Raw genomic sequence first — 27,694 nt, forward strand, 5'->3', positions numbered from 1 at the left:
CTGGTCCACTTCTCAACTTGCTCCAGATCCCGGCGACTTCCAGCTCCCGCAACTAAAGGAGCCGCCGAAGCCCACGGGGCCGCCGGGCTCCCGGCCTTCCCCGCCGAGCCCCTCGCCCGGCGCCAGCCCCCGGGTTACATAACGGGCCCAGCGGAGCGCTCTCGCGAGGCTTCCACCGTCCCCTCCTCGCTCCACGTCAGAGAGATTCGGGCGGAGCGGCCAACATGGCGGAACGCAGGAGACACAAGAAGCGGATTCAGGTAGCAAAGCCGAGTTTTGGGGTAGGGGGCTTCAGGGAGCTCGGAAGTAGAAGAAGCGGGGGAAGCCCCCTGGAAGGGCGAGCGAAACCGACCGCAGGGTGGGGCGGGGTTCTGTCCCTGGGCCGCGGGCGGCGGGCTGCCTGGTGAGGGGCCTGAGTGAAGGCGCTGTTGGCGACGGCGGAGACCGAGGCTGAGGGGCTGGGGCAGCGGCGGAAGGCCGGAGGCGCCGCGCTGGAACGGGCCGCTCGGGGTTCCGGTGACCGCGCTGGCTGGGGCCTGCGCCGGGAAGTCGGCCTCCCACCCGGGCTCCAGCCTTGCCCTCTCGGCCCCATCCTCTCCCTTATCTCGAAATTAAGGCCAAGATAATTAGGGTAGAAGTAGGCGGGGGACTGTCCCAAAGCCGCCCGTTCTTTGTGCGCAAGCTGGAGGACTGTGGAAGGGGGAGTAATGTGGGTTTGGTCAGCCGCCCCGGGGCCCGGGCGGCGAGCTGCCTGCCTATCCAGATGTTCAGTGGCGTCTATCCTCCTTTCTCCTCGGCGGTATTAACGTAGTGGTCCAGTTGTAGTTCCCCGGCTTTCTTTCGGCCGACACAGTGTAAATAAACACAGCCCTGTTGGTACTGCAGCGAGTTGGTCGCGCCCAGAAACCTTTCAGTGTGTCATCCTCGTAACCTACATAACATCCCTCCCTCATCCCACTTGCGAGTCAGCTGGGCATTTCATCCCAGCGATTCCCTCCCCCCACCGTAGTTCTTGCTCTTTACCATATGGAATAAATATATGGACCCTTTAGATTCAGGGTGTCCGTTGTCTCATCAGGCTGTGTGCCCAGAAACCTTCATATATCACCATAAACTGGTAGCATGTTGTAAATTGTTAATATGCCAGCCACAAATTGTTAACATATTCTTTCTGTTCCTTACTGTTTCATTGCTTAGAATGACTTTTTCTGTCCAATGTTTTTATTTCTCCACTAAAAAAAAAAAAACAACTTTTATCACTTCATTGGCCTACACCACAGGTGATTTGAGCTATGCAAGTTAAAATGCTCCTGAAAACTTTGGAATTTTGGAGTTGGGCGGAAATAAGAAAGTAGTTCTTAACAGGGTGCAGAAGGAGATCATAAAGAAACAAATTTCCCCAAGTTCAGACAGGTCATAAAAACCAAGGCTTAAGTTTATTATGGAAGAAATGTCTAATTATACTACTTGTAGTCTTTCAGAATTTAGTGTTATTGGTCAGGTATGAATATATGATTTTTATCAGAAGTTGTATTGAATTGGTCAAGTATATACTTACTAGACTCCTTATATTTACACATATGGTACATTTTATGCCCTTTAATAAACACTTTTTACTATTTCGACTATGATTTAATTTTGTTGTAAATACTAATTCACTTTTTGAATAGCTGCTGTATTTCAATTGTGATTTCTATATTAAATAGAAGGGTAAATTAAGAAGTTGTGGTAGTGCTAGGAGCTAAAACTTGAGCCAGACTGTGCCTGTTTGTACCCCAGTTTCACTCACTGTTAGCTGTGTAACTTTGGGCAAGTTACTTAACTTTTTACCTCAATTTCCAAACCTGTGAAAAGGAGTATTTACCTTATATAAAAAAAAGAAGGAACCTCATAGGGTTGTGAAAAAGTACATTTAAAAAGTGCTTAACACATAACTCCTTCCTTTTCCCCCAGCTCAAAGGATGAAGGATTTATGATGGTTTGTTTTGGGTTTTGTTAAGCAATTAGATATGCTAAAGAAAGATTAACCCCTACCTATTCAGTAAATAAACCATTAGGTTGTGAGTATAAAGTATAGCTATTTACTTAGTATTGTTATTTGAAGATCAGATAAGTATGTGAGGATCTGATTGTTAAGAATCAGCTTGGGGAGCCCTGGCTGGCGTAGCTCAGTGGATTGAGCGCGGGCTGCGAACCAAAGTGTCGCAGGTTTGATTCCCAGTCAGGGCACATACCTGGGTTGCAGGCCACGGCCCCCAGCAACCCACATTGATGTTTCTCTTTCTCCCTCCCTTCCCTCTCTAAAAATAAATAAATAAAATCTTTTTTAAAAAAGTAACAAAAAAAAAGAATCAGTTTCGCATACTGCTAAATCAAACCAAATACTATATATTTTTTCATTTTCAAAGTTTTCTACATAGCTGTGCTAGAATGTGAAAGTCTTGGGAGTACGTCTTGGAGTACTACTATATAGTCTTCACAAACTAATTTAAATATACAATATCTTATAAAATTCCTTGTTTATTTCTCCCACAGACTCAGAAACTATAAAACTGGCATCACTTTAGACAAAAAGATCAAATGTAATGGCCAAGTTTAGAGTTTACATTACAGGAAAGATTCTTTTGTAAGACTTGGGCAAAAAGTTCTGTCATGTCCACCAACTTCCCTGTTTGTTACTTGATGTTTTCTATTTACAAAAGATTTTTATGTTTAGTAGATTTGGTGACCCTGAATTGAAATTTGTACATTCGGAAAACCATATGATACAGACAAGTTCAGGTTTTAAAAAAGTAGGTAATTCATTTGCTTTTTCTAGTGTAACATAATTTAGATTCTGATATCCCATCAAAGTTGGAAGAAATAGGACTATTTTGTCACATTTCCTTCTTGGGCTTACTTTTACTAGTCAGTGAAAACCAGAAGTGAGCTACAAATTCACTGACATGATATTGGAAAATTTTAATGATTGAGATTCTCAAATGAAAGTGATCTCCCTCTAAATTAATGAAACATTTTAAAATCACTTTATTTAAAAATGCAGTTTTGTAAGTTTTTAAGAGCATACAGTAAGTGCATATAGGTTAACAAAGTGTTGCTTACTAGAAAGATTGATTTAAAATTTTAGTATCATGAAGTTTTAGAGTTCAGAAGGATTTTCAGATAGTAAGGTTTGTTTGGAATCTTTTTGCACAGTGTGGTTCTTATGTAAAGGCAAAGTGGTAAGACCCAAAGCTCTTTCACCTCAGTACTCCACTGCCATTACCCTTACACCCCATTGTCCTGTTGGCCACTTTTTGGACCCTGATGGAAAAGTATTTGTGTAAAACTTACTGTTCTAAACCATCACCCTCATTTTACAGTTAAACTGAGGTTCACTGAGGTTATATGACTTGACCCGGGGTCATTCATCAAGATAGTAAAACCAGATTTAGATTAAGTCTTTTAATTCTCAGTTGATTATTCTTTCCACTTCAGTACTGATAAAATAAGAATAAATTGTTCTAAAATACTTTAATCCTGAATTATTTATATTAAGTTGTATAACATATTTAGCATGACTTGTCCTTGCTAAAGAGAGAATCATCCCAATTAGGGCTTTGCTTATGGAAAGCATCTACCAAATTTGGCCATCTATAATGAACACTGTTGCCCAAATTTTTAAGGAAAAAATAAGGATGCACATTATATATAGGTAGTACCTGAAATACCTTGTATCTCTTCTTGTATTTTGTAATTACTTGTTACATAAAATTTCTAGTACCATAATATGTTTAAAAAATGCTAAAATTTCTTTATAATACAAAAAGTATCTAAATATAAATAAATAAAAAGTTGAATTAAAAAATTAAAACGAAAGATTTTTTTCCTGAAAGTTTTGGGCCAAAAATGTGGTACGCATTATACACAACAAAATACAGGTAGTTGAGTTTGGGGACATTAAATGGCTTACTAAGTCTTAGAACTTTTATAACCTGCATCTGTTAATTTTGTTGCACCCACCTGACCCCCTGACAATAAAATTCTGATAGATCATGGGCCAAGATGCTTAATTTAAGAAAAGGGAAGAAAAGAGAAAGTTGAGAACTATACAGTCTGACTCTCTGGGACCTTCTGAAGAAAGAAGACAGGAAGCAGGTCCTAAGTGAAAACTGCCCCCAGCAGTTTAATGCAGGGCTTACAATAGGAGTGAAACAAGGGGATGTTACAGAAGGGCACTGTCAGAGTTAAGATGCAGAGACTTGTAAAACTATATTAGTAATGCTCTATGTGACTTTAAGCACATGATTTATCTAAGGTCCCCTCCAGCTTTCAGATTTTATTCTGTTAACTCTTACTTGCACTTTCACCAATATTTTTATAATGCTTGTATGAGATACAAATTGTGAACTTTTTTCCTCTTTTGCTGTGTTCACTCAACAAATCAATGAAGTTTATTTCTATAGACTATAGCAGTTTTTAAAATTCTTCTAAATCAAAAATTTTGTGAGACTGAATGAAACCTGTGGCTTGCTGACTCGATCTATTTTTTTCCTCAAAAAGATTGTCTTAAGTACTAGCTAAATATATATATATATATATATATATATATATATATATAGTTAGAAACAGTAATTCCTACTTTATTATAGTATTTGAGTGTTGATGTATTCTAAAGTAAAAATATTATTCATTAAATAACTTGAGTGTTCTGACCAAACTTTCAATTTATATAATTTTGTATTGTGAGTTGTGGCAGCTAGCATCTTGGTATTTGGGTGTAAAGATGGGAACCCAGCCTCAGAAGTTTGGTTCTTTACTTCTTCATTCTAAGACTTTTTAAAAAATACTTTATTTATTTATTTGTAGAGAGGGGGGAAGGGAGGGAGAAAGAGGGGAGAGAAACATCAGTGTGTGTTTGCCTCTCGTGTGCCCCCAACCAGGTACCTGGTCTGCAACCCAGGAATGAGCCCTGACCAGGAGTTGAACCAGCGACCCTTTAGTTTGCAGGCCTGCACTCATTCCACTGAGCCACACCAGCCAGGGCTATTCTAAGACATTTGAGCTCATTCATTAAGCTATATAAAGTTCTTTTCATTCCAGGGTTGATGAGCTGGCTTCTCTTCATTAGTGGGTCATGCTATTCCCAAAAGGCCTTCACATTTTGTTAGAAGTTTTCTAGAAAATATTCTGGAAATTTGTTCACATCAAAAGGGAATGAAAGAGAGATCTGTAGCCAATTATATAAACAGGAAGAGGGTAAGACTGTTTATACTCCTCAGGGGAGCAGTGAGAATGAAGATTCCATGGCAGGATCTTCTGTATGACCAGCTTCCCATGGTCAAGTTCTCTTAGTACTTTTCTGTAGCAGCCTTTCTGGCTTCAAAGCCCCAGCAGATGGCACAGACTCAATACTTTTCATTAAAGATGGCCTGTAGTATATATAACTTTGATGTGGTTTAATGAACATTTATTTCATAATATTCCACAAAGGAAAATAGAAACTTTTTTAGGATTTGAACTTCAGGAAGCAAGGAAGGTGTTAGTTCTGTTAAACCAGTATCTTGATAGAATTCACTACTTTTTTAGTTACAATTTCAGAAGAAGATATTGATACTTTTAAAAAGTATCAATGGATAAGTAGCTGTGTCTAGTTGGGGGAGATTATCCAAGCCCATGTTTTCTAGGTATGTTTTGTCCATTGTCACTTAGTAGTGTTTTTAGCAAGGAGGTGAAAGGAATGAAAATAAATTACAGTTGACCCTTGAACAACATGGGTTTGAACTGTGTGGGTGCATTTATATGTGAATTTTTTTCAATAAATATGTTGCTCTTGGTGTCCCTGGGTTTCACATCTGTGGATCGAGCCAGTGAATCTGAAGTTTTAACTGTATGCATTTATTGGTCTATGCCATTTTATAAACAGAACTTGAGTATTCAAGGATTTTGGCATGTGTTGGGTGTTCTGGAACCAGTCCCTCATAGATCCCACAGGACAATTGTAAAGTTTTGGGGTAATCAAAAGTTATATATGGATTTTCAACTGAGCAAGGTCAGCTCTCCTAACTCCAGCATTGTTCAAGGGTCAACTCAAGTCTATTTTGCAGTGTGGAAATGAGTTTGGTGAACTTGAAGTAATTGTTAAAATGAAGTTTAAAAATGTTGTGAATTCATGTACTATCAGGTTCCCTATTGTATAATAATAGAATGGACTTTTCAGGTTCTTGTGTATCTTAATATCAGATTTTACATGTGATGCCTCTGTCAACAATCAGTAGATTAATGCATTATGCTTGTGTTCAGTAAATTGTTTAATTGTTTGCAGGAATGTAGGCTTGTCATGCCTAAAGTTGATGTGATTGTTTTTCCCCCCAGAGTCACCTTCCTTGCAAATATCTGTTATTGAGAAACTATCCTTTCAGTTGATCAAATTAGAGGTTTGACATCTTTTACTCAGCCATTTTATTCATCCTTTATCATGGAGTCCTATCTGTTCTACATTTAAAATGTTTCAAATATCAGCAGTCCTTCCCTTCCTGCTCTAGTATCACATCACATTTTACTTGAATGCTAACTAGTTGGCCTGCTTTGTGCATTTCCTTCCCAATTCATTGTACACAGTGATACCAAAATAATGTGTCTAAGTCATTTTTTCTAATTATGTTCTTCTGTTCAAAAGGTATTAGTGATATTTCTGCTACTTACAGGATAAAGTTGAAATTTCTCAGACTGCCTTGAAGACTGTTTAGCCCTTTCTACTCATACTTACTTGGCCTCACACTATTTCCTAACTTGTCTCTGGTGGAGCCAAATTTTGCACTCACTCTCAGCCACAATGTTTATGCTGTCCATTTACTTTACCACAAACGTACTTTTCTTTCAAAATCCAGCTCTCTCTTCCAAGAGGTCTTTCTTAGCTGTTCTCATTCACATTGATAATAAGCCTATTCCTAAAATGTTTTTTTTCTGCCACTCATTTTGGAAAATATCTGTTGCTATTTTGGATAGTTTTAACAAATATAGGTATCATGCCTTGTAGATTTTTGGTATTAACTGCAGCACCCAAGGATATTATAGGGTAAACACTCAGTAAGTATGTATTTGAATGATTTACATTTATTGAGGCTTCTTACAACAATCAGATTTAATCAAGCATATCCTAGTAACAAGTTATCAGTTAATGAGATGGACCTTTAAATTGACAGCAGATACATCAAATTAGGGAGAAATTAACATACATGGATATGACTATAAAATAGAATTTGTTTCTATAAGCCAATTATAGTACCTCATTATTTTCAACTATTTATAGTATTACCTTTTCAGCTGTATAACAGATATTGATATATAGGATATTATTTACTAATAGATGAGGCCGGGAAATTCAGCATTTTACACAAGCACAATTAAGTACTATTATTTAACATATGAAGCTAACACATTAATATATTTTAGTGCAGTTTCAAAAATTAAAATACAGAATCTTCACCTTTTAGCACATCAGAAGTATTTTATAACTAGGCTCCAAATTAAATCATTATACACCTTATAGATGTTAGTGAGCTTGGAATGTTAGATTTTGAATTTGAAATATTTTAAGATTTTATTTTTCTGTGATATGCATTTTAATATATAAAGCTAAAGACTTTGTATTCGTATAAATATTTGGTTTTTACTGTAGTCTTTATTTGTATTGAATGGTTCAGGCTTTTAGTTTTTATTGACACAAATAATAGCCCACAAATGGGGTAGTACCACAGTATAAGAATCGTATGTTGTCAGTTGAGCTACAACAAGTAGAGGAGTTGAGAAATACAAAGGAAGAAATATGAGAAGTAGCTGCCAGGTGACCCAACAACCAAAGCATAGGCTTTTACTTCATTTAACAAATTACCCCCTTTCGGGATAAAATTAAAGCTGAAACCTTGGTTGTTAATTGTTCCTTAGTTTCATCAAATGTAGCTGAGTTCAGTCATATGTGAAATTTGTGGGAAAACTGACTTAAAAACAGATGGCCTAGATAGTTTGTTTTTTTTCTATTTCATGTTAGTAGAATGTCTTGCCTGAAACATAGCTGTCTTTAGCATTAATTGTTTTCAACATCCTAGATTCTTGGCAAATAATTCCTTATTATTATTTGGCTCTTTCTTCATTTAGAAACAGACTTTCCTGAAATTCATCACTTTTAGATTATATATTATTATAAATATAGTTTGTATAGTCTATGTATCATACTTAAACATGTAATTAAAGACAGTACTTTTGCATCCACAGCTTACAGCAATAAAACAACTTCTAATGTAGATATATATATAAGCTACAAAAGTAGACTGCCTTCATTTTCTTCAGTATATGGATGGGGAGAGTAAGTACAAATGAGGATTATCAAATTAAAGTAGTTCAGAATGTAAGGAAATAAAAGGAAGATAGAGAATGATGGACAATGAAGAAAGTAATAGAAAATTTAGAGAAGAAATAGAAGAAAAAAGGGAAAAATTAAAGCAGTCTTTCTAAAACTCTGTTCACTTTCATAAACAAATCTTTAAAAAGAGTGTAATGTAGCTGTCTATCGCATTTTTATTTTTGCTGTGCCCTTACAAGGGAAGAAAAAGAGAAAGACAAGGTGATAAAGCAGTCCCAAACAGTATCTAGGGTTTGCAACCACAGGGGAAAGGGAAGGAAATACAAATCTTAAGCATCTCAGAACTGAGATAGTTCTTATGGCTACCACACTGGGACAGCTAACTTTGGTTAATCTGCTTCTACTTACTTTGACATTTGGACACTCACTATTAGCAGCTGCTTAATCTTTTGAATTATTGTGTTGTGGCTTGTAAAAAGAGACAGGCAAGAGTGAAGGTAAACCAGTACAATGTAGTTACCATACTGGAAAAACAACTGAAAATAAATGCCTCATAGCTGAGGCCAAGAGACAGACAGGTTTAGGTTCTGTCAACTTGCATTGTATTTGAAAGACATGTAATTTTAAAAATTCTTCATGCTGTCTTTTGCATAGATTACCAGGTCTACTCCAGTGAAAGCATGAAAGAAAGGCCTGTGCTCCACTTAAAAAGATTTTTGAAACAAGTCTGTAAATTATTCTTTAGTATGTGAATTTCTCAACTAAATGATTACTTTTTTTTTTAACTTTCCAGGAAGTTGGTGAACCATCTAAAGAAGAGAAGGCTGTAGCCAAGTACCTTCGATTCAATTGTCCAACAAAGTCCACCAACATGATGGGTCACCGAGTTGATTATTTTATTGGTAGGATGACATCAGTAAAATTATATTAGTGTATATATCTTATGAAGATACCTAAATTTGGGATATGTAGATGTTTTAAAAGTGTTTTCCAGGTATGATTAGTGAAGCTGGGTGATAAGCATATGACAGCTGATCATCCTGTTCTTTTCTTTTATGATTAAAATTGAAAATAAATTCTATTTTAAAAGTTCCTTGATTGAATCTATCAATAATGAAAAGATAAAAGGAATTTAAAATAGATTTATTTCCTGTATTAATACTACCTTTTGTTCAGATAGTATGTATAAAGATAATCCTTTTGTAAAACTCCAGAGTATAATTCAGTGTGAAGCAAGTCTGTTAGAACTAATTTAGAAGACTTGGCTCTTCAGATAATCCAAACACCCTCATTATAAGCTGATATCTATAACATAGCCCCAGAGCTTATAAATAGTGGTTGAATTCACCTCTTTGATCCATTAAGACTGAATTGCCATTATGATTAATGATTTTGATATTCATTAAGAGTTTAGAAAAATAGACATGCTATTCCCTTCAGAATTAATATATTTAGCTTCTTCTAGTGGCAGCGGTGGGCTGTTCAGAGCTTATTCCTTAGTGGATTACAGTAAAGCACAATGGCAATTTATGTTACTGTGGGAGAGGAAGATTTTTGGTTTACTTACCCTATATTTACCATATTTGGCCATGTATAATGCCCACCCACATTTTTGTGTGCAATATGTAATCATTACACCCATGTAAAATGCGCATCCTTATTTTTCCCTCAAAAATTTGGGCAAAAAGTAAACATTATGCATGGCAAAATATGGGTAATTGTGATTATTTGATAAATAATATTTACATTTATTTTGAATTTTTGGTTTAGAACATTTCCCTATTAATTTGTCTTGCCTTAGTTAATATTTTTGAATGTCATTTATTTCCCAGCATTACTTTAAAAAGATGCTTATTGATATGCTTCACAAATTGAATTTTAAAGAACCATGTATTGTGATCATGTCAGACTTAAATTTTCTATAGAACTTGGTTTTATTTTCTGATGCCAGAGTACTGAAATTTGCCTTATAAAATATTTAGATAGAAAAAAATTTCTGTGTATACTAAATTTAAAATAATAAATTTCTTCTTTAGCTTCAAAAGCAGTGGATTGCCTTTTGGATTCAAAGTGGGCAAAGGCCAAGAAAGGAGAGGAAGCTTTATTTACAACAAGGGAGTCTGTGGTTGACTACTGTAACAGGTAGTGTTTATTTCTTGTTATTTTTTTTTAAGATTTTATTTATTTATTTTTAGAGAGGGAAGGGAGGGAGAAAGAGAGAGAGAGAAAAACATCAATGTGCAGTTGCTGGGGGCCGTGGCCTGCAACCCAGGCATGTGCCATGACTGGGAATCGAACCTGCGATGCTTTGGTTCGCAGCTCACACTGAATCCACTGAGCTACGCCAGCCAGGAGGTAGTGTTTATTTCTTAGTGAATAATAACTAAATAGTAATTTAGTAATATTCTCCATGGTTCTGAAGCTTCTTACCCATTTTCACCATTAAACATAGTGATATTACAACATACCTCAAACAGCTCTTACACACAAACTGGCTTTCTTCACTACCTCAGGAAATATGTTTATTTGGTGTTAAGACTATCGTATTTTTGTAATTTTTATTTGTGTTCTACTAACATTTGTACATTAACCAGGCTAAGTACACTAAAGGATCAGCAATAAAAATCATGTACCAGTGGCTACAATGAACAAAAAAGTCTTTGTGTTCTAGAGCAAATGTTTGGGGAGTCTTTTCTAAAACATTGTCAGGAATTCCTAATAGACCTGTTGTTCCTGGGGTTTTGTTTGTTTGTTCTATTAGTGCCTACACACTAAGCTATTAGCCAGCATCTTTCCCTGTTTTGTTTAGTGATTGCTAATGTATTTCTTGTGAAATCAAGGCAGCTGCACCATCTACATTTTCTTGACTCCAAAATGAAGAGTAAACAGTTCAGTAATATATTCATGTTTTTTATAAGTACTTCTCCTTTGGGAAAAAGCTTTTGATGGTGAGCAGTGTGCAAAAATCACTTTCCTCTTGGAAATAAGTATGCTGGTTTTTCTTTACATTTTTTTTCCCTTGGTTTAAATAGGCATATTATGCTCTTGGCTGGGTAGATTAGTTGGTTGGAGCATCGATCCCAAACACCAAGGTTGTAGGTTCAATCCCTGGTCAGCACATGCAAGGATCAGCCAATGAATGCATAGATAGGAGGAACAACAAATTGATATTTCTCTCTCTCTAAAATCAATAAACCAGAAGAAAATTAAGCATATTTATTAAGATGTAGATAAACCAAATTTTGTGTTTGTGACACTATAACAAATTTGACATTTTAGATTATGTTTGGTAGGGAGGAACACAGCAGTTTGCTAATATATTGTTTAATGGCATTTAAAGTATCAGCTGCATGAGACCTCTTAAAAATCACTACTTCACACAGCCTTGTTTCTAGAGCTGTAAAGTTAAAGAATTATGTAAAATTTCTTAAAATTTGTAGTTGTCAAAAAGTGGAGTCAAGGAACATTTATAAAGGACCCATCAACATGGACACCAGGGTGTGGGGATTGACTGATGGAGGGGGTTGGGCAGGGCAGGAGAGAACAAAGAGGGGATGGGACAGGAACAACTAATTGAACAACAATTAAAAAAAAATAGAGTCACTAATGGATCTTTTAGAAACAATGAAAATTTCATTGTTGGAACAGAGATAAGCAAACAGATCTGTGTAGTTGGTATTTTTTCTTTACAGCCATTTGTGTGTTTAGAACCCCAAAGTGCAAATTTCCCCACCTTGCCTCAAAATAGATTTATTTTTTATATATGATATAAAAATTAAATGGAATAAACACAAAAACAGAGAATGTGAAGTAAATTACCCGAAGTCACAGCTAGTTCTAAGTGTCAGAGCCAGAATTCTAAATCTAATAGTCTGCTTCCATAGTGCTCCAGCATGCTCTTAACCACTGTGCGCTGTGCTAACTCTTCCAACAAAATGATGAAGGATTTAATGAAGCAAAAAATTAACATGAAGGATTCACCTGTCAATACTCCACTTTCTAAAAAAGATCATGAAAGATCTCCATTAGTAGATCTGCATTAGCTGTCTACAATAGCTTTATTTGTAAAAGTGAAAATCCTCTTCAGATTTCTTTAGGTTAGCAAAAACAGCACTAATGTAGGTCTTTCGTGGAAGTAAAGCAATGTAATGCAAATTTTTGAAGAGTGGGGGATAGTACTCTTCATTATGCACCCTTTCAGCTTACAAAAGTTTTTATAGGAAAACTATATTTTCAGATAGCAGGGAGACAGTACTGTTTGAATATTAAATCTGTAAGCCCAAATATCTGAGGAGAGCAGCCAGCATTAATCCACATTTCTTGGCTTTTTAGGAGCCTTGACACCTTGTTATATGAAAAGCTCAAAGGACCTGAGTACAAAGAATGTCCTAGAGATACACTCAAGTGTCATCATATGTGTCATTTCCATTCATGTCAGGTTGTGTCCTTTCTGTACTAAAGTAGGGAAGCATAATACCTAGATTCTTGAATGCCCCTTCTAATACAACCATGGAGACCCTCATGGCTTCCTGTTTGGCTATAGCCAAAACTATAAAAGAACACTTCCAAGTCTCATTTTCTGAAGCCACTGAGTGGCTTAAGGGAACCCGAGGAAAAACAAAACAAAGTATAGGATAATACATAAAATAAATGTATCTAATATGCTTTAATGCCTCTTTATGGCCTGTTTGAAGTACAGACTCTTCAGCCTTTAATCTAGCACCATCCTAACTCTCCCAGTGACTTTCCATCACCAGCCCCCTCCCCTGCAGGCCAATAATGTCCTTCTAACGTCTTTTCATATACCATACTCATTCTCTCTTCTGGTCTTTACTTGATCATAATCTGCCACTTTTGCCTCATGGTTCTCCCTCTGTCTTGACTGCTTTTCAATATACGTATCTCTCAAGCTGCATCTGTACCATGTGGTCGTCTCCAGGTCCTCCAGTTCACATTAATCTTTATACCTAAAGTTGTACAGAATTTATAAAGCTGGCTTCATGTAGTTTAGCCCTTAAGTGTTTTAGAATTGTTGCACATGTTTAGATTTCTTAGCAGCTGAATATGAAGGCAGTTGTAGGACTAATTTATACTTTATTGTACTCCATAGCACAATGTGGATATTTAATGAAACCTCACCATTGTCACATAGGTGAACAGTCCTAAACACATATCTGGCATCAGTAAATGTTTATTAAACCTGAAAAAAAAATTAAGAGGTGAGGAAAGCAATTTTAATAACTTGCTGCTTTTAATCCATTTGTTTATTCAACAAATATATATTATATGCCAATCCCCAGAAATACAAAGATGACTGACTTGGTTCTTGCCTCTGAAGCCCCTATTCTAGTCTACTAAAGGAAATTCAAGACTACTACACTGAAGTGTGTTCTGTAAGGAAGAGATAGGGAAACTTAAAGAATCACTTCATAGAAAAAATGTCTTTTCATTTGATTCTGGCAAAGGGCACAGAACATACTAAGATAGGGAAGTATGAACAGTGCTGTGAAAATGTCAGAGAGCTTTGTATGATTTGTACTATATGATGTATTTAAAGCTTAATGGAGGCACTGATAAATATTACAATAGTAAGTGTCATCTCACTTTTGAAGCATAAGTGAGTTGAAGTAGACATCCTCTGAAGACCTGTCAAGAATGTCAATGATTCTACTTATTACTGCTACATCTACTTATTAGACAATGGAATGATGCCATAATTAATGATTTATGAAACCAAATGTGTTTGTGTATGTGTTCCATAGTTGTTAAATGAAATTTAAGGTTTTATTATACCAGTAATGGCTAACATTGAGTGCATATATGTCAGGCACTGTGCTAAACAGTCCGTATGCTTCTCATTTAGTCCTAGATATCCCTATGAGATAGATACTACATTTTATAAGTAAACTAAAGTTAAGTAGCATACCCAACACTACAACAGCTAGGTGAGCGGTAGAGGTGGTATTTTAAACCATCTCCCTGAATGTGAACTTTTCAACACCAATTTGCCTGGTTTATAGTCTGCTTTTCTTTCATGGGAATGGAGCAGCTGTGCAGGAGGGGTGGTAGAAGCTGATTTTCCTACTGGTTCTGTGCCCTTTTCTATCTACTCAACGAGAGAAAGGTGGTTTTTTTCTCTCTTAAAGTTCCATATTTTATTTTTATTTTTATATTTTTTAATTCTCCTATGAGGATAAGTTCACTGATTCTTTTTTTTTTAAAGAGAGGCAAGAAGAGAGAGAGAAACATCATCCTTAGAAACATTGATTGGTTACCTCCTGCATGTGCTCCAACTGAGTATAAAACCCACAACCTTTATATATATATATATTTGTGCTATTACAGTTGTCCCACTTTCTCTCTCTCTCTGTCTCCATCCCTCTCCCTATCCCCACCTCTCTCCACCCTGCCCCCACATTTCTCTAAAATCAATCAATATAGGTGAGGATTTTTTTAAAAACCTTAAAAATAATAAAACTAAATAAAATTCCCCTTCATATACCCACTACTACTCTTAAATCCCGCTTTCTACTCATAAGTTGTTCATTATTAAGGGACTTATTTCAGTTTTTTGTTTGTTTACACACAAATGTACATGTGTGGCAGATATTAATGGGGCCTTTCAGACAATCGGACAATTATTTGCTATATAGATCTTCTGAACAAGTAGAGGACCAGGTGAAGAAACCTAGAAGTTAGCTTTGTGGAGATATTCATGGAGGTACTAATTGAGTGGCAGAAAGAAGCCCAGCCAGGCAGGTAAAAATATAGGTGCTCCAGAGGGCACAACAGGATGACCAGAAATAAGTGGTCATTGGGCAGGAGGGAGGCATCCAGTTAACAAGTGGTATGATGTGCTTGAGCAGGCACCTGCGGGGGTAGAAAGGTGCATAATCACCATTAACGGACAGTTGGCAGTGAGTTCTTCTTTGGTGGTTGTGCTCAGGCAGAAATGAAGGCACAAATCAGGAACTCTGAAACTGGAACAGAAGATTTTTAAACATGGCACTTAGGTGACAAGTATAAGGGCAACTCAGTTTTCTAGTAGGATTCATAAGGTTAGCAACTACCACCAAGATTGACTTAATTTTGGGTCAGCTGAGCTTCTTGCTAAATTCAGTAGATAAAGAAATGAATAAAGCAGGGATCTCGTAAGTAGTTTACAGTCTAGAAAAAGGGGAAAATAGGCATAACAAAATTATACAACAAATTAGAAGATAAATGTTATAGATGGGATAACAGAAAATGAGGAAGGATGCAGGGTAGGTTTACTGTTTTTAATAGGGTAGGCTTAGATGAGAAGGTAACCTTTGAGGGAAGTCTTGAAAAAGTGAGACATGCTTATTTGGGGGAAGAACATTCCAGGTAGGAGGGACAGCCAGTGTAAAAACTCTGAGGTTGAAATGTAAAAAAATAACTGTGAAAATAAGAAAAGAACAATGAATTAGTAAAATAAGGAGTACATAGTGTTGTTTTGCCAAATATATTGTATAGTTTTCAGTTTGATACTGTGAGAGTTGTTTTCATATTCCAGAAATCTTACCTTAACATATTTAATTATTCATTACTTAGTTGAAGATATTTCATTATAGTAGCATGATAAATGGTGAAGTACATGGAGGAAAAAAAACAACAGAGAAAGACGGCAGAAAACATGATCTGAATCGGTCAAATCATGGGCATATTTTTAATCTGTTAACATTTCTTAACCTTGTATTCATTGAACCCTTATGTGTGCTCTTGAATTTGAGACTTAACATTAAAGAAAGCAGAGTCTTGATTACTGTTAATGAACATAAAGAAAACTTTCATAAGGATAATTTCAAACCTACAATCTCATATCTAAATTATATAGTTAAAAATGAAAGTTAGGTTGACACCTTTTATATCAGATTGGGTGTACAGTTCTTTTGATTACAGGTGGGGTTGACTCCCCCCTGCCCACCCATGAGCTTACTAATTGTAATTGCTCTTATGAGTTGCCAGTGTATGTCTTTGCTCATTTTATTCAGATCTTGCTTGGTATTTTTGCTTTCTAGTCTGTATCTTATAATTGTCACACCTTTTTGTTAAAGGCTTTTAAAGAAACAATTTTTTCACCGGGCACTAAAAGTAATGAAAATGAAGTATGATAAAGACATTAAAAAAGAAAAAGAAAAAGGAAAAGCTGAAAGTGTAAAAGAAGAAGATAAAAAGGGCAAGAAAGAAAGTCTAAAGGATGAAAAGACCAAAAAGGAAAAAGAAAAAAAAAAGGATGGTGAAAAAGAAGAATCCAAAAAGGTGATTTCAACTAAGATTAAGTAAAAATTAAAAGTCACTTAAGATAACTACATTAGGGTTTTTATAAATACCACAGTTGAGAATTTTGATTTTTGTGTCTCAAAGAGTAAAACCTTTGACTGTATGAATGTTAAAGTGCTTTTTGCTTGTTTGTATTTTTTCTTCTATTTAACTTGTGTTTTAATAGGAGGAAACTCCAGGAACTCCCAAAAAGAAGGAAACTAAGAAAAAATTTAAACTTGAACCACATGATGATCAAGTTTTTCTGGATGGAAATGAGGTAAGAGTAACTGAAAGGTAGAAATCCAGTTTTTGATAGGAGTTTTCAGAATTATCTTAGATGCCTTCACAAAGAAAATAATTTAGATAAATCTAACCATGTAGATATAACATCTACCCTTTATTTAGATTTTTAAAATTTACGAAAGATTAGTCAGAATTAGGTTCAGCTGTATTTGAGTGATAGGAAACCTGAAATAAAGGTGGCTTAAAACAAAATAGGTGCTTATTTCTCTCTCAGCAATGAAATTTAAAGAGTAAGTACTGCAGATAATGGCAGCTCCATGGTGCATCTGTGCGCTCCCACCTGTGTGAGGGAATTCGTAAAGATTACCTTTATTACTAATGGTCCAGCGTGACAGCCAAGCCGGTTATCTGCATCTAAAGGAAGGGAGGAAAATGAGGGACAAGACTCCTCTTTAAGGACACTTTCCAGGAAGCTGGCAGTTTCACTTCTGCTTAGATTCCATTCTCTAGAACCTAATCACATGGTCGTGCCTATTTGCAGTAAAATCTTAGAAATGTGCTTTTTATACTGGGCAGTTATTTGCCCAGCCAAAATACATTTCTATCAAAGGAAAATGAAAATGAATGGTTAATGGGGACACCTACTGGTTTTTGCCTCTTATAATTAGAGACACTACTTTAAGGGCTAAGATTTTCAACATTAGTTGATGCTTTACTCAAGGAAATAGTCTTGTTTTGTTTTTTTTGTAATGGGAAATATGTGTGGCAATAACCTTCCATAAAGACTGTTTAATTCAGTCATTAAACCAGTACAAAAACATTAATTATATACTGGCCATTGAATTGTTGTGAATTGCAAGATTATTTTTTCTATATCTAATACAACAGTAGTATATGAGTATTTAAAGTAGCGATTCTGGGAGTTATGAGTTTGAAATTCTAGGGAAGCTTTTCAGAAAACATATGCCCTAGGCTCATTCCAGACACACTTGCATGAGACTGTCTGCTGTGTGTGTGTGTGTGTGTGTGTGTGTGTTGTATAACATGTCCCAGGGTTATCCTAATGTGAGCCCATGCTTAAGAACCACATAATTGAAAACTGCACATCTTCTGAACACGAAAGCTCAAATACCTTCAGTTTTAGACATAAAGCATCAGCTATATGCCAAGACATTTTTATAGATTGTAGGAATAACATGATAGATAAAATTCTCTTCTTAGAAGCTCTATAGTCTAGCAAGCATACCAACTTTTAAACATGGTACAGTGTTACAGTGTGAGAACAGCAATTAAGGATAGTTAATTTAATCAAGAAAGGGTGAGGAGGTTCTGGAGACCCTGAACACTTGAGCTGAGCCTCGAAGGATGACTGGCACATTGCCGAGCACTGGGAAGGAATTATAGATCTGTTAGGCAAAGGAAGTAGTCTGAGCAACACCATGGGTACTTGCATTCCTGAAAAGGCTAGATTTTATTCTGTAGAAAGAAGCTTGCTTTCAAACTTGCAAAGGTGAGGAATGTCTTTAATAACTTATTTTTTTAGAATGCTGACTTGCAGAAGTGATCTCTGTGGATCTGATTTCCACGGAAAATATGCAGAGTTTAAAAAAAAGAAGACTGTAACCCCCAGTGTTGGAAGTGGAACCAAGTCAAAAGACAACAAAGAGTTCTGTCCAAAATGGAACCATGAAATTGAAGAATACTGTTTTTTATAGAAATTAAGAGATAAATCTAGAAGTTTTATGGATGATGATTAAGCAGAGTTCTGATTTTCCTGAATGAAGTCAATTTCTGTTTTATAAAATAAATTTAGCTTTAAAGCAGTGGTTCTCAACTTATGTGCTACAGACCCTCCATGGAGAAGTAGGCAATGAAGTTATTGCAAGGAGTCACAGAATCTTTATGTTCACTAAGCATGATCTTTAATAATGGTTTTTTGTATCTCATCAGTGACAGAGAACAGGGTGGAGTTGAGAGCTGCTGGATCTGTAATAGGCCTGGCTGGAATCTATTTAACTGTGCTCTTAGCCCAGACTGGTTCTGCTCATGCCAGTGTACATAAAAGGACAAAAAGGTTATACAACTCTTGGTCCTCGGGTTGAATGAGTAATGGTTTATACACATGAACAAATTGTTAAAAGCATGTAAGTATGTAGAAATTTAAGTGCCAATTTATAGTTGTTTTAAACAATTTTCTAACCGAATGGACACCAAAAGAAACATGACTACTGAAGGAAAGGTCTTTGGAATTTATTTGCCTCAAAAAGAAGTTCTCATGTTAAGAGGTTGGAAGTTATTCCTGTAGAAGATCTAAAATACAGAATTAAGCTTAATTGTCTAATGTGACCTTAAAACCAAAAGCACTGTGGTTTCTTGATTCTTCTAGGTATTTGTGTGGATCTATGACCCAGTTCACTTTAAAACCTTTGTCATGGGATTAATTCTTGGTAAGTATGGCCTCTAAAATTTAGAAAGGAAATTAAAATGCAGAAGCCATAAAGAAAAATATTTAAGTATGCTTTAAAGTCAGAAGATAAATGATAAAATGAGGAAAATATTTGCAACACATTAAAGCAAAGATAATTAAGAAATTAACAACCTGATAGGAAAATAGTAATGATAGCTCACAGATAAAGAACTACACTGACCAGTAATTATGAATGCTACTTAATCACACTCATAAATACAAATTAAAGCAACAGTGATTAAAAGAATTACAGTTTGATAGTACCTCGTCTTAGTGAAGGCCCAACACTTGGGAAAAGCCAACCCTGTCCAATAATCGATGGTATGTCCATTGTTTTCGTTTTCTTGGAGGACGGTTTGGCAATACCTTTTCAGATTTTAAATGTATATACACTGACCCAGCTGTTCTGCTTCTAGGAATTTATCCCTTGGCTGTTCATAATAGAGTTGCACAAAGAATCTATTCAGAAGTGTGCATTGACAGTAATCTATTCTAATCCAAATCCCTCAGATTATATTTAGGAGGGTAATAAGCAAGTATCTTTCCATTTTAAATGCCTGTCTTTTTTGACCTAATAATTATACCTCAAAGAATTTATCTTCTGCTGTATATGCTCAGTTGCACTGATGTACATGTACTTTGGTATTTGGTACACTGTTGTCTCTTAATAGGATGAAAATGGAAATAATTCAAGTCCTCCAATAGGAAAATGATGAAACTCCCCACTAGAATACAATCCAGTTCTTAAAGATTTAGATAGGATGTACTGATAGAAAGATATCTAGAATCAATTAAATGGAAAAAAATTGCAAAAGGATAAGAATATTATAAGTTTATTAATGTAGAAAAAAATCTATGTAACTAGTTTTAATTTTATATATGCAGTCTCTGGGAGTACAAATAAACATAACACTAATTAACCTCTAGAGAATAGACCAAGAATTGGATAAAGACTTAACTTTATAGCTTTTACTTTATTTTTATTTGGTTTGGGTGTTTTTTTTTTAACAATGAGTATGTGTTATTTTTGGGGGGTGGGGGGGAATGGTTTAATGAGTAAAAAAAAAAGACAGCAGTTAAATAAGCTTGATCAATAAGGTATCATAGGATGTTATTCAAAATAATTCTTAAGATTGAAACTCAACAGTTCCAACCCAAATGTCCAATAACTGTTGATCATTTACTATGTACTAATAACTTCACTAAATATTTTATATGCATTGTCCCATTTCATCCTTACAACAGCCTTTAAAAAAATGGGAACAGACACATATTAAATATAAAGTAACCTAGCCTTGAAGGGATTAGATAGCTTGCCCAGGGTTACTTAGCTTATAAAAGATATACTGTATTTTGCCGTGTATAATATGTGCCCACATTTTGACCCAAACTTTCAGGGGAAAAAAACCTTTCATTTTAATTTTTAATTCAGTTATTTATTTATTTATTTATTTATATTTAGATTCTTGTTTTAGAAACTGCTTTCATTTCAAGTTTGCAGTAAGTTCAACAAAACCAATTATCATATTCCAGGGTATTAGTTTGCATACAGATATCGTTATTGCTTTCTAGAGTTACACTTTTAATGCATAAGCATAAATAAAAGAATTACAAACATTTATACATATACGGAATTAGTACTACCCATGTATAATGCACATCCTTATTTTTCCCTCAAAAATTTGGGCAAAAAAGTACTCATTATACACAGCAAAATACATTATCTAGAATTGGAATTCTGATCTCTTTTGCTCTAAAAACCTAATAACCAGAATTCTCATTTCTTATGATTGTTCAATGTTGTTCCACTGTACTTAAAAAAAAAATAACCTGGAGATGCTTGTATACCCTTTCCTGAACTACCAAAAATCATCTGTATCACCACTTAAATGCACCTAAATATAAATTGTGGTGGTTATGAAGGATTTAAATGTTATTTTTTATACTTATCTGTATTTTTTATAATGAACATGTTACTTACCATGAAAAAATCCAACAAATGTTATTTTACTTGAAACCCTAGTCATTGAAGATTTTCCTGTATAGTTGTGGACCGGATCTAATTCAATTTTTTACTTTGGGGAAGAAATAGGAATTTTTCTGAGCCTATCCCAAAAAGGTCACAACCTGGTGACTGACCTTTTTCAGTCAGTAACTGTCCGAGATCCACTCCAGAATCAGAATCTCCAAGGAGGATCTGTGGAGTCTTTTTTTTTTTTTGGTTAAGTTTTATCGTTAGGTTGTTGTTTCTTTAAGTTCCCCTATTCAGTAGACAGATACCTTATAGTCAAAAAATAAAGTAGACATTGCTGGAGACCAGTAGCAGTTCATCTTTTAAGGAGCTAACTATTTCACATTTTTTGACTGCACTTTCCTCTTAACTATATGTAATTCTTACTAGAAAAATCCTAACCTGATTTAAGAACAGTAGTTAAAATGTTAAATTGAATTGTGGGAAATAGCTGATAATTGACCATCTTTTTACCTATAAAAATGACGATTTTTAATATATTTCAATATGTTTATGTTTCAGTGCCCCCCAAGGAATATATTCACTGTTATTTCAACCAAACCATTTAAAATTTTAACCTAAAAGTTATCTGTGTAACTTTGTCATTTCTTGTTGCAGTGATTGCGGTGATAGCAGCCACCCTCTTCCCCCTTTGGCCTGCAGAAATGAGAGTAGGTGTTTATTACCTCAGTGTGGGCGCCGGCTGTTTTGTAGCCAGCATTCTTCTCCTTGCTGTTGGTAAGTATTAGTAGTAGTAAAGACTTCAGTAAGGTAGATACTGAGCATTTAAAACTGTAGTCTGGAGCTTCAGTAAAACTTTATAGCAAAATTAATGTAGGCAAATCAAGCAGTGTGTAGACCTACTTTTTGGGTTTTATCCCAAATCTGACTCAGGCTTTCAGTAGCAGTATATCTGCTTGATTAGATTTGGTCTATTCTGAAGAAAAATGATTTAATAGGACTTAATCTGCACATTGATATGCTTTAAAATTTAGCTACCACAAGGATGTTAATATTTTTACAGTGGTTTATTTATTAGAGATAATATTTTTTATATTTTGGCTTTAGGCAAATGAAACTTGTATTAACTATTTAAATTCTATGTATATGTTTAATAAATGACTTTAAACAATCAATTTGCCATTAGGAAAAATCAATTTGTATCCATGTACCAAAATAAATTCTAGATTCTTTAAGGAGTTCTAAAATGTTTTTTAAAAATCAAACAAGAAAGCATAAGTAATGGATGTCTTTCATAATGAACAATAAGATGTTATAAAAACCCAATTCAAAAGAGATTATAAATACGTGATTAAAAATAGCATGAAAAATGCTCATCACTAGTAATCAAACAATAAAATTAAGATAATGAAATGGATTTTGCCTATTAGGAAGATTTTTTTTAATGGAATAATTCCAAGGAGGGTTTAACTGGAAGGAAATGCACCTAAATATAAATAGTGATAGTAGTTATGAATAATTTTAATGTTATTTTTTACACTTGTTTGTATTTTTTACAGTGAGCATGTTACTTACCATGAAATACTCCAATAAATATAATTTTACTTGAAATCCTAGTCTGTATAAAAATTAAAAACAACACCCACATTAGAGGACATAATTTCACCAAGAGTATCTGAAGTGAGTGCATGTTATTCTGAGGTTCTGTAATAATAAACTCTTACGTTTAGCCCTGGCTGGTGTAGCTCAGTGGATTGAGCACGGGCTACAAACCAAAGGGTTGCTAGCTCAGTCCCATTCAGGGCACATGCCTGGGTTGTGGGCCAGGTCCCCAGTGGGGGCCACATGAGAGGCAACCACACACTGATGTTTCTCTCTCTCTCTTTCTCCCTCCCTTCCCATCTCTAAAAATAAGTAAAATCCTTATAAATAAATAAATAAACTGTTACGTTTATAAAGTATTACTCTTACAGCCCTAAGTGATTTCCCTCTGTACATCCCTTCATCCTGGACATCATGGTTTGTCCTGAGTTGGTGCCACCATCCATGGGCGCAGGAGCTCATCCTCATCTAGTGTTTTTATTCAAGTCATCATGTTTATGGGCCTCTTTTTTTCTCAAATTTCTGACTCTCATCTACCTATCTTCCATTTTTTCCCTTCCTCTAGCTTAGTAATCTTGAGAAAAATCCCCTGAGGCTTCTGTATGTAACAGAGCACAGTTTGTAGGCCAAGAAATAGTATCTGAGACTGTGAAGCTGGTAACTTGTGGTAGAGTATCAAGAGTGAGAAGCCATAAACTTCAGTCTGATATTAGATATAAGTTGGTGTCTTCTGGCACCAATTCCCAAACCCTTGAAAATTTCAGCAAAGGTTTAATTCCACGGAATAAAATTAATCTACATGCTAATCTTTTATTTAAACCACTGTTCACAATAGTTTATGGTTATTTATTATCTTGTTTTGCTCTTTAAAATACTGTTTCTTCAGTTGTGTTTTCTGTAATTTCTTAATTTTAAATATACTGTGGGTTTAAATAGTATTGTGCATTAAATAATCTTAAGAATTAAGCCAGAAGAATAAACCCCACATTTTGTTGTTTTTGTTAGAAAATGCAATTCCAAACATACTTTCCAATAATTTTGATCTATAGCCCAATTGTAAACTGAATATTTCTTTTATATTCTCCTATGAAGTATTACATATATTGGTCAAAATTGTATTTGGTAGTACTTTGAATATGTATTACTAATATTGCCATTTAAAGTAAGTCCTTAGGCAGTTTTCTAAATTTGTCACTTTTAGTATAGAAACTGTATGACAATCAATATATGTCACAGTGGTTTCCCATGATTCTTCCCCTTTTGCCCCTGGTAATTGACATCACATAGGTAATCTAATGTCACATAGAGGAAAACTGTAAAACATGTTAGAATTCTGCTATACCAGTTTAGATATGGTGAGAATTTAGATTTTATTTGTGCCATTTCTATATTATGAGGCACAAATTTGAGGCAGTATTTCATATTATGAATCATCTGTCTTACAACCCTAAAAAGCCTATCATAGCATCATAATTATATTTGGGGAAAAAGTTACACAGCCTCCTAAAAAGACATTCATTACTTTTTTATTAGTGGAATGTATTCTTAAATTACAATTTCAAACATGTTTATACCACAACATACTAATGTATAGTCTTTCAGAATATTTATGTTCTTTTGTGAAAATAGAAATTACTACCTTATAAAAGTCAAAGCAGCTAAAACCATTTCCTTTTATTTATCCAAAGCAAAATAATGGAAGAAGCATACATGAGCTTCTTTTAAGCCTTACATGAAAACAGTGATATAATTGTTTGTAAGGGGGGGGGGGGGCCCTGTCAAAATTGACTAGTTGATAACATTCACATAATTATTATGACTTAAAAAAAAATAGGAAAATCACTGAACTCTGTAATTGGTAAATTAATAGAAAACTATGTGAAATATTGGGTTTTGTGTTTGTGATAAATCATTATGATAAACTTTAAAATTTTCTAGTTCTTGCATTTACTAACCACAGTTTTGTCATATATTGCTCTAAAAGTAACCACAAACCCTTTTTGTTTAAGTGACCTGACTTTCATTACCATTGTATTGTTTCCTAATATTAGGAGAGGGTTGGTACTTTAAAAAGAAGACATTTAATTACTTGATTTAAAAAATTGTAACTTCTAGAAGTCCTGACTGGGTGGCTCAGTTGATCAGAGCATCATCCTGATACAGCAAGGCTGCGGCTTTGAAACCCAGTCAGGGCACATACAAGAATCAACCAGTGAATGCATACATAAGTGAAACAACAAATCTGTCTCTCTCTCTTCAATCCATTCTCTCTCTCACTTCCTCTCTCTAACCCCACCCCCCCCAAAAAATACAATAAAATTAGAGTGTCTAGGAAAATGTTCTTTTATTGTTCAAAAGTTTTTACTTAGAAGACTCATGTTTTAGGCAGAGTAGGCACATGGCCTTTGACCCATGGAAGTTATTTTCGTTCCTTTTAAAATCAGAAGTAATAATAGGTATATGTGCATATAGGAATGAACCCTATGCAGGATTATATTTGTATTTATACCAATAGGATAATAAAAGTATAATTTAAAAAATTTGTGTTGTATTGATTTTAGAGAGAGAGAGACATTGATTTGTTTTTTCCACTCACCCATGCATCCATTCATTGGGTGCTTCTTGTATGTACCCTGATACAGAGATCAAACCTACAGCCTTGGCGTATGGGGATGACACTCTAACCAACTAAGCTACCTAGCCAGGGCCATAAAAGTATAATTTGTAATGTGTTTTTTATGGAGGAATTGCCTTACAATGGCTAAAGTGTTTCGAGTTTAGGCAAATCATCATGGAGCCCTGCTTTTTCCTTTGTAGAGGCTTCTTAAGATACCTTCATTCCTTACTCACATTTATTTCATTTGTCTTATATGATGGTCTTATGCACACTTAAATGTCCATGTGATGGCTATGCTTATTGAACTATAACATAGCAAAATGCATAAATCCTAATGTATATCTCTGAAACAACACCCAGCTGAAAAAATCATAAAAGTAATTTTTTGAGTGGCATTATGCCCTGAAGTTCAGAGCAGAATGCTCTTTGCCTAGAATACTGTGATAGCTGCTAAACTAATCAGGATTTAATTGTATAAAGTGCATATGATAAATAATAACACTGAATGTTTTCCCAGTTTTTTGATCAACAAATATCCCCTCCTATCAGAATCAATTAGTTACTCAATTAGAGAATTTTTTTTTTCCCACAGCTCGTTGCATTCTGTTTCTCATCATTTGGCTCATAACTGGAGGAAGGCACCACTTTTGGTTCTTGCCAAATCTGACTGCTGACGTGGGCTTCATCGACTCCTTCAGACCCCTGTACACACATGAATATAAAGGACCAAAAGCAGACTTAAAGAAAGATGAGAAATCTGAAACCAAAAAGCAGCAGAAGTCCGACAGTGAGGAAAAGTCAGACAGTGAGAAAAAGGAAGATGAGGAGGGGAAAGGAGGACCAGGAAATCATGGAACAGAAGGCTCCGGCGGAGAACGGCATTCTGACACAGACAGTGACAGGAGGGAAGATGACCGATCCCAACACAGTAGTGGGAATGGGAATGATTTTGAAATGATCACAAAAGAGGAACTGGAACAACAAACAGATGGGGATTGTGAAGAGGAGGAAGAAGATGACAATGATGGAGAAACAACTAAATCATCACATGAAAAATCATAATCTGCCTAATTTTGGGACTAAAAAAGTACAAGAAGTTGGATTTTCTATGTTGGCTGATCATAATGTACACATGACATTTGTAGCATTCTTTAAATCCATTTACTGAAATGTATTTGACATCCAAGGACTATTCAGTCCATCATTTCATAGAATACTATTATTGGTACAGTCAAAAGCCATTTATAAGTTTTATCTACTTGATAATTTTACAGTAAGTAGGTCTCATTAATTTTGATAGTTGTCAAAGATGCACTTTCCAGAATGACATTTAGATTAATGGCATTTTTTTATAGTCATATGGCTTTTTACTGTTAGGCTAATCAAAATAACTAAAAGGGATAAAAAAGAAACACCAACATTTCAGATTACATATAGTTATGTAGCCATTTCACAATTTCTTTGAGATGAAATGCTTAAACTCACTGTTTTTGATAGTTAACTTTTATTGATTATAAAATTATCCCGGGAAATTTCTAAGGTTCTAAGTTAACAGGGTACAAAAGCATTTTTGTGGAAACAAGCCAACTAGGAATAACTGCAACAGCACTTTTAGTTTAGCTACAAATCCTCCTGTTCCAACTTAGGAAATCCAAACTGGTGTGTACATCTGATTCAGAGGAAGGTGGCATCTGCAGCAGACACAGCAGGCAGGACTGGTTGGATGGCGACGGCTCTTCTCCCCATTTCCTTGTCATAAAGTAAAATGTATTCTGTATATAATTTACAAATAAACATTCTATTTTAATTGTTACTTATTATTTAGACATTTTCTTAACACTTAAATTTGTAAAATTAAGACCATTTAAGGGTGTGTTTTTAGAGAAATTGAAGTTTCAATAACCCACAGAACATCTGCTGCTGTGATCTTTCTATAGCAGCTTCAAGTTTTGTGCCAACATTCCATGTATTTGAATGAATTAAAACGATCCTTATTAAATAAGAACAGACTTAAAGTAGCTGTTTGTACGCCTTAATGTTCATTTTGATTTATCTTAAATCTCTGCATTCGGAAGTGGGGTACTGTATTATCAGACCAGGAGGCACTGCTATGAAAGATAATTTACTGTTCTAAAATATCAATTTAAAATAAAGAGCATAAAAGAAAAC

The 27,694-nt window shown here is 35.1% G+C and overlaps 1 protein-coding gene across 1 annotated transcript; it reads left to right on the top strand.

Moving 5' to 3' along the window:
• On the top strand, nt 1–27,694 carry SEC62 (SEC62 homolog, preprotein translocation factor). Its single transcript, XM_028503099.2, has 8 exons — nt 1–260; nt 9,135–9,243; nt 10,378–10,483; nt 16,417–16,621; nt 16,809–16,901; nt 19,254–19,314; nt 21,964–22,083; nt 26,118–27,694. The coding sequence occupies exons 1-8, from the start codon at nt 225–227 to the stop codon at nt 26,585–26,587; spliced, it is 1,200 nt and encodes a 399-aa protein (XP_028358900.1). The 5' UTR covers nt 1–224; the 3' UTR covers nt 26,588–27,694.

The sequence above is a fragment of the Phyllostomus discolor genome, chromosome 2, assembly GCF_004126475.2.
Source record: "Phyllostomus discolor isolate MPI-MPIP mPhyDis1 chromosome 2, mPhyDis1.pri.v3, whole genome shotgun sequence".
In the NCBI taxonomy this organism is placed as follows: domain Eukaryota; kingdom Metazoa; phylum Chordata; class Mammalia; order Chiroptera; family Phyllostomidae; genus Phyllostomus; species Phyllostomus discolor.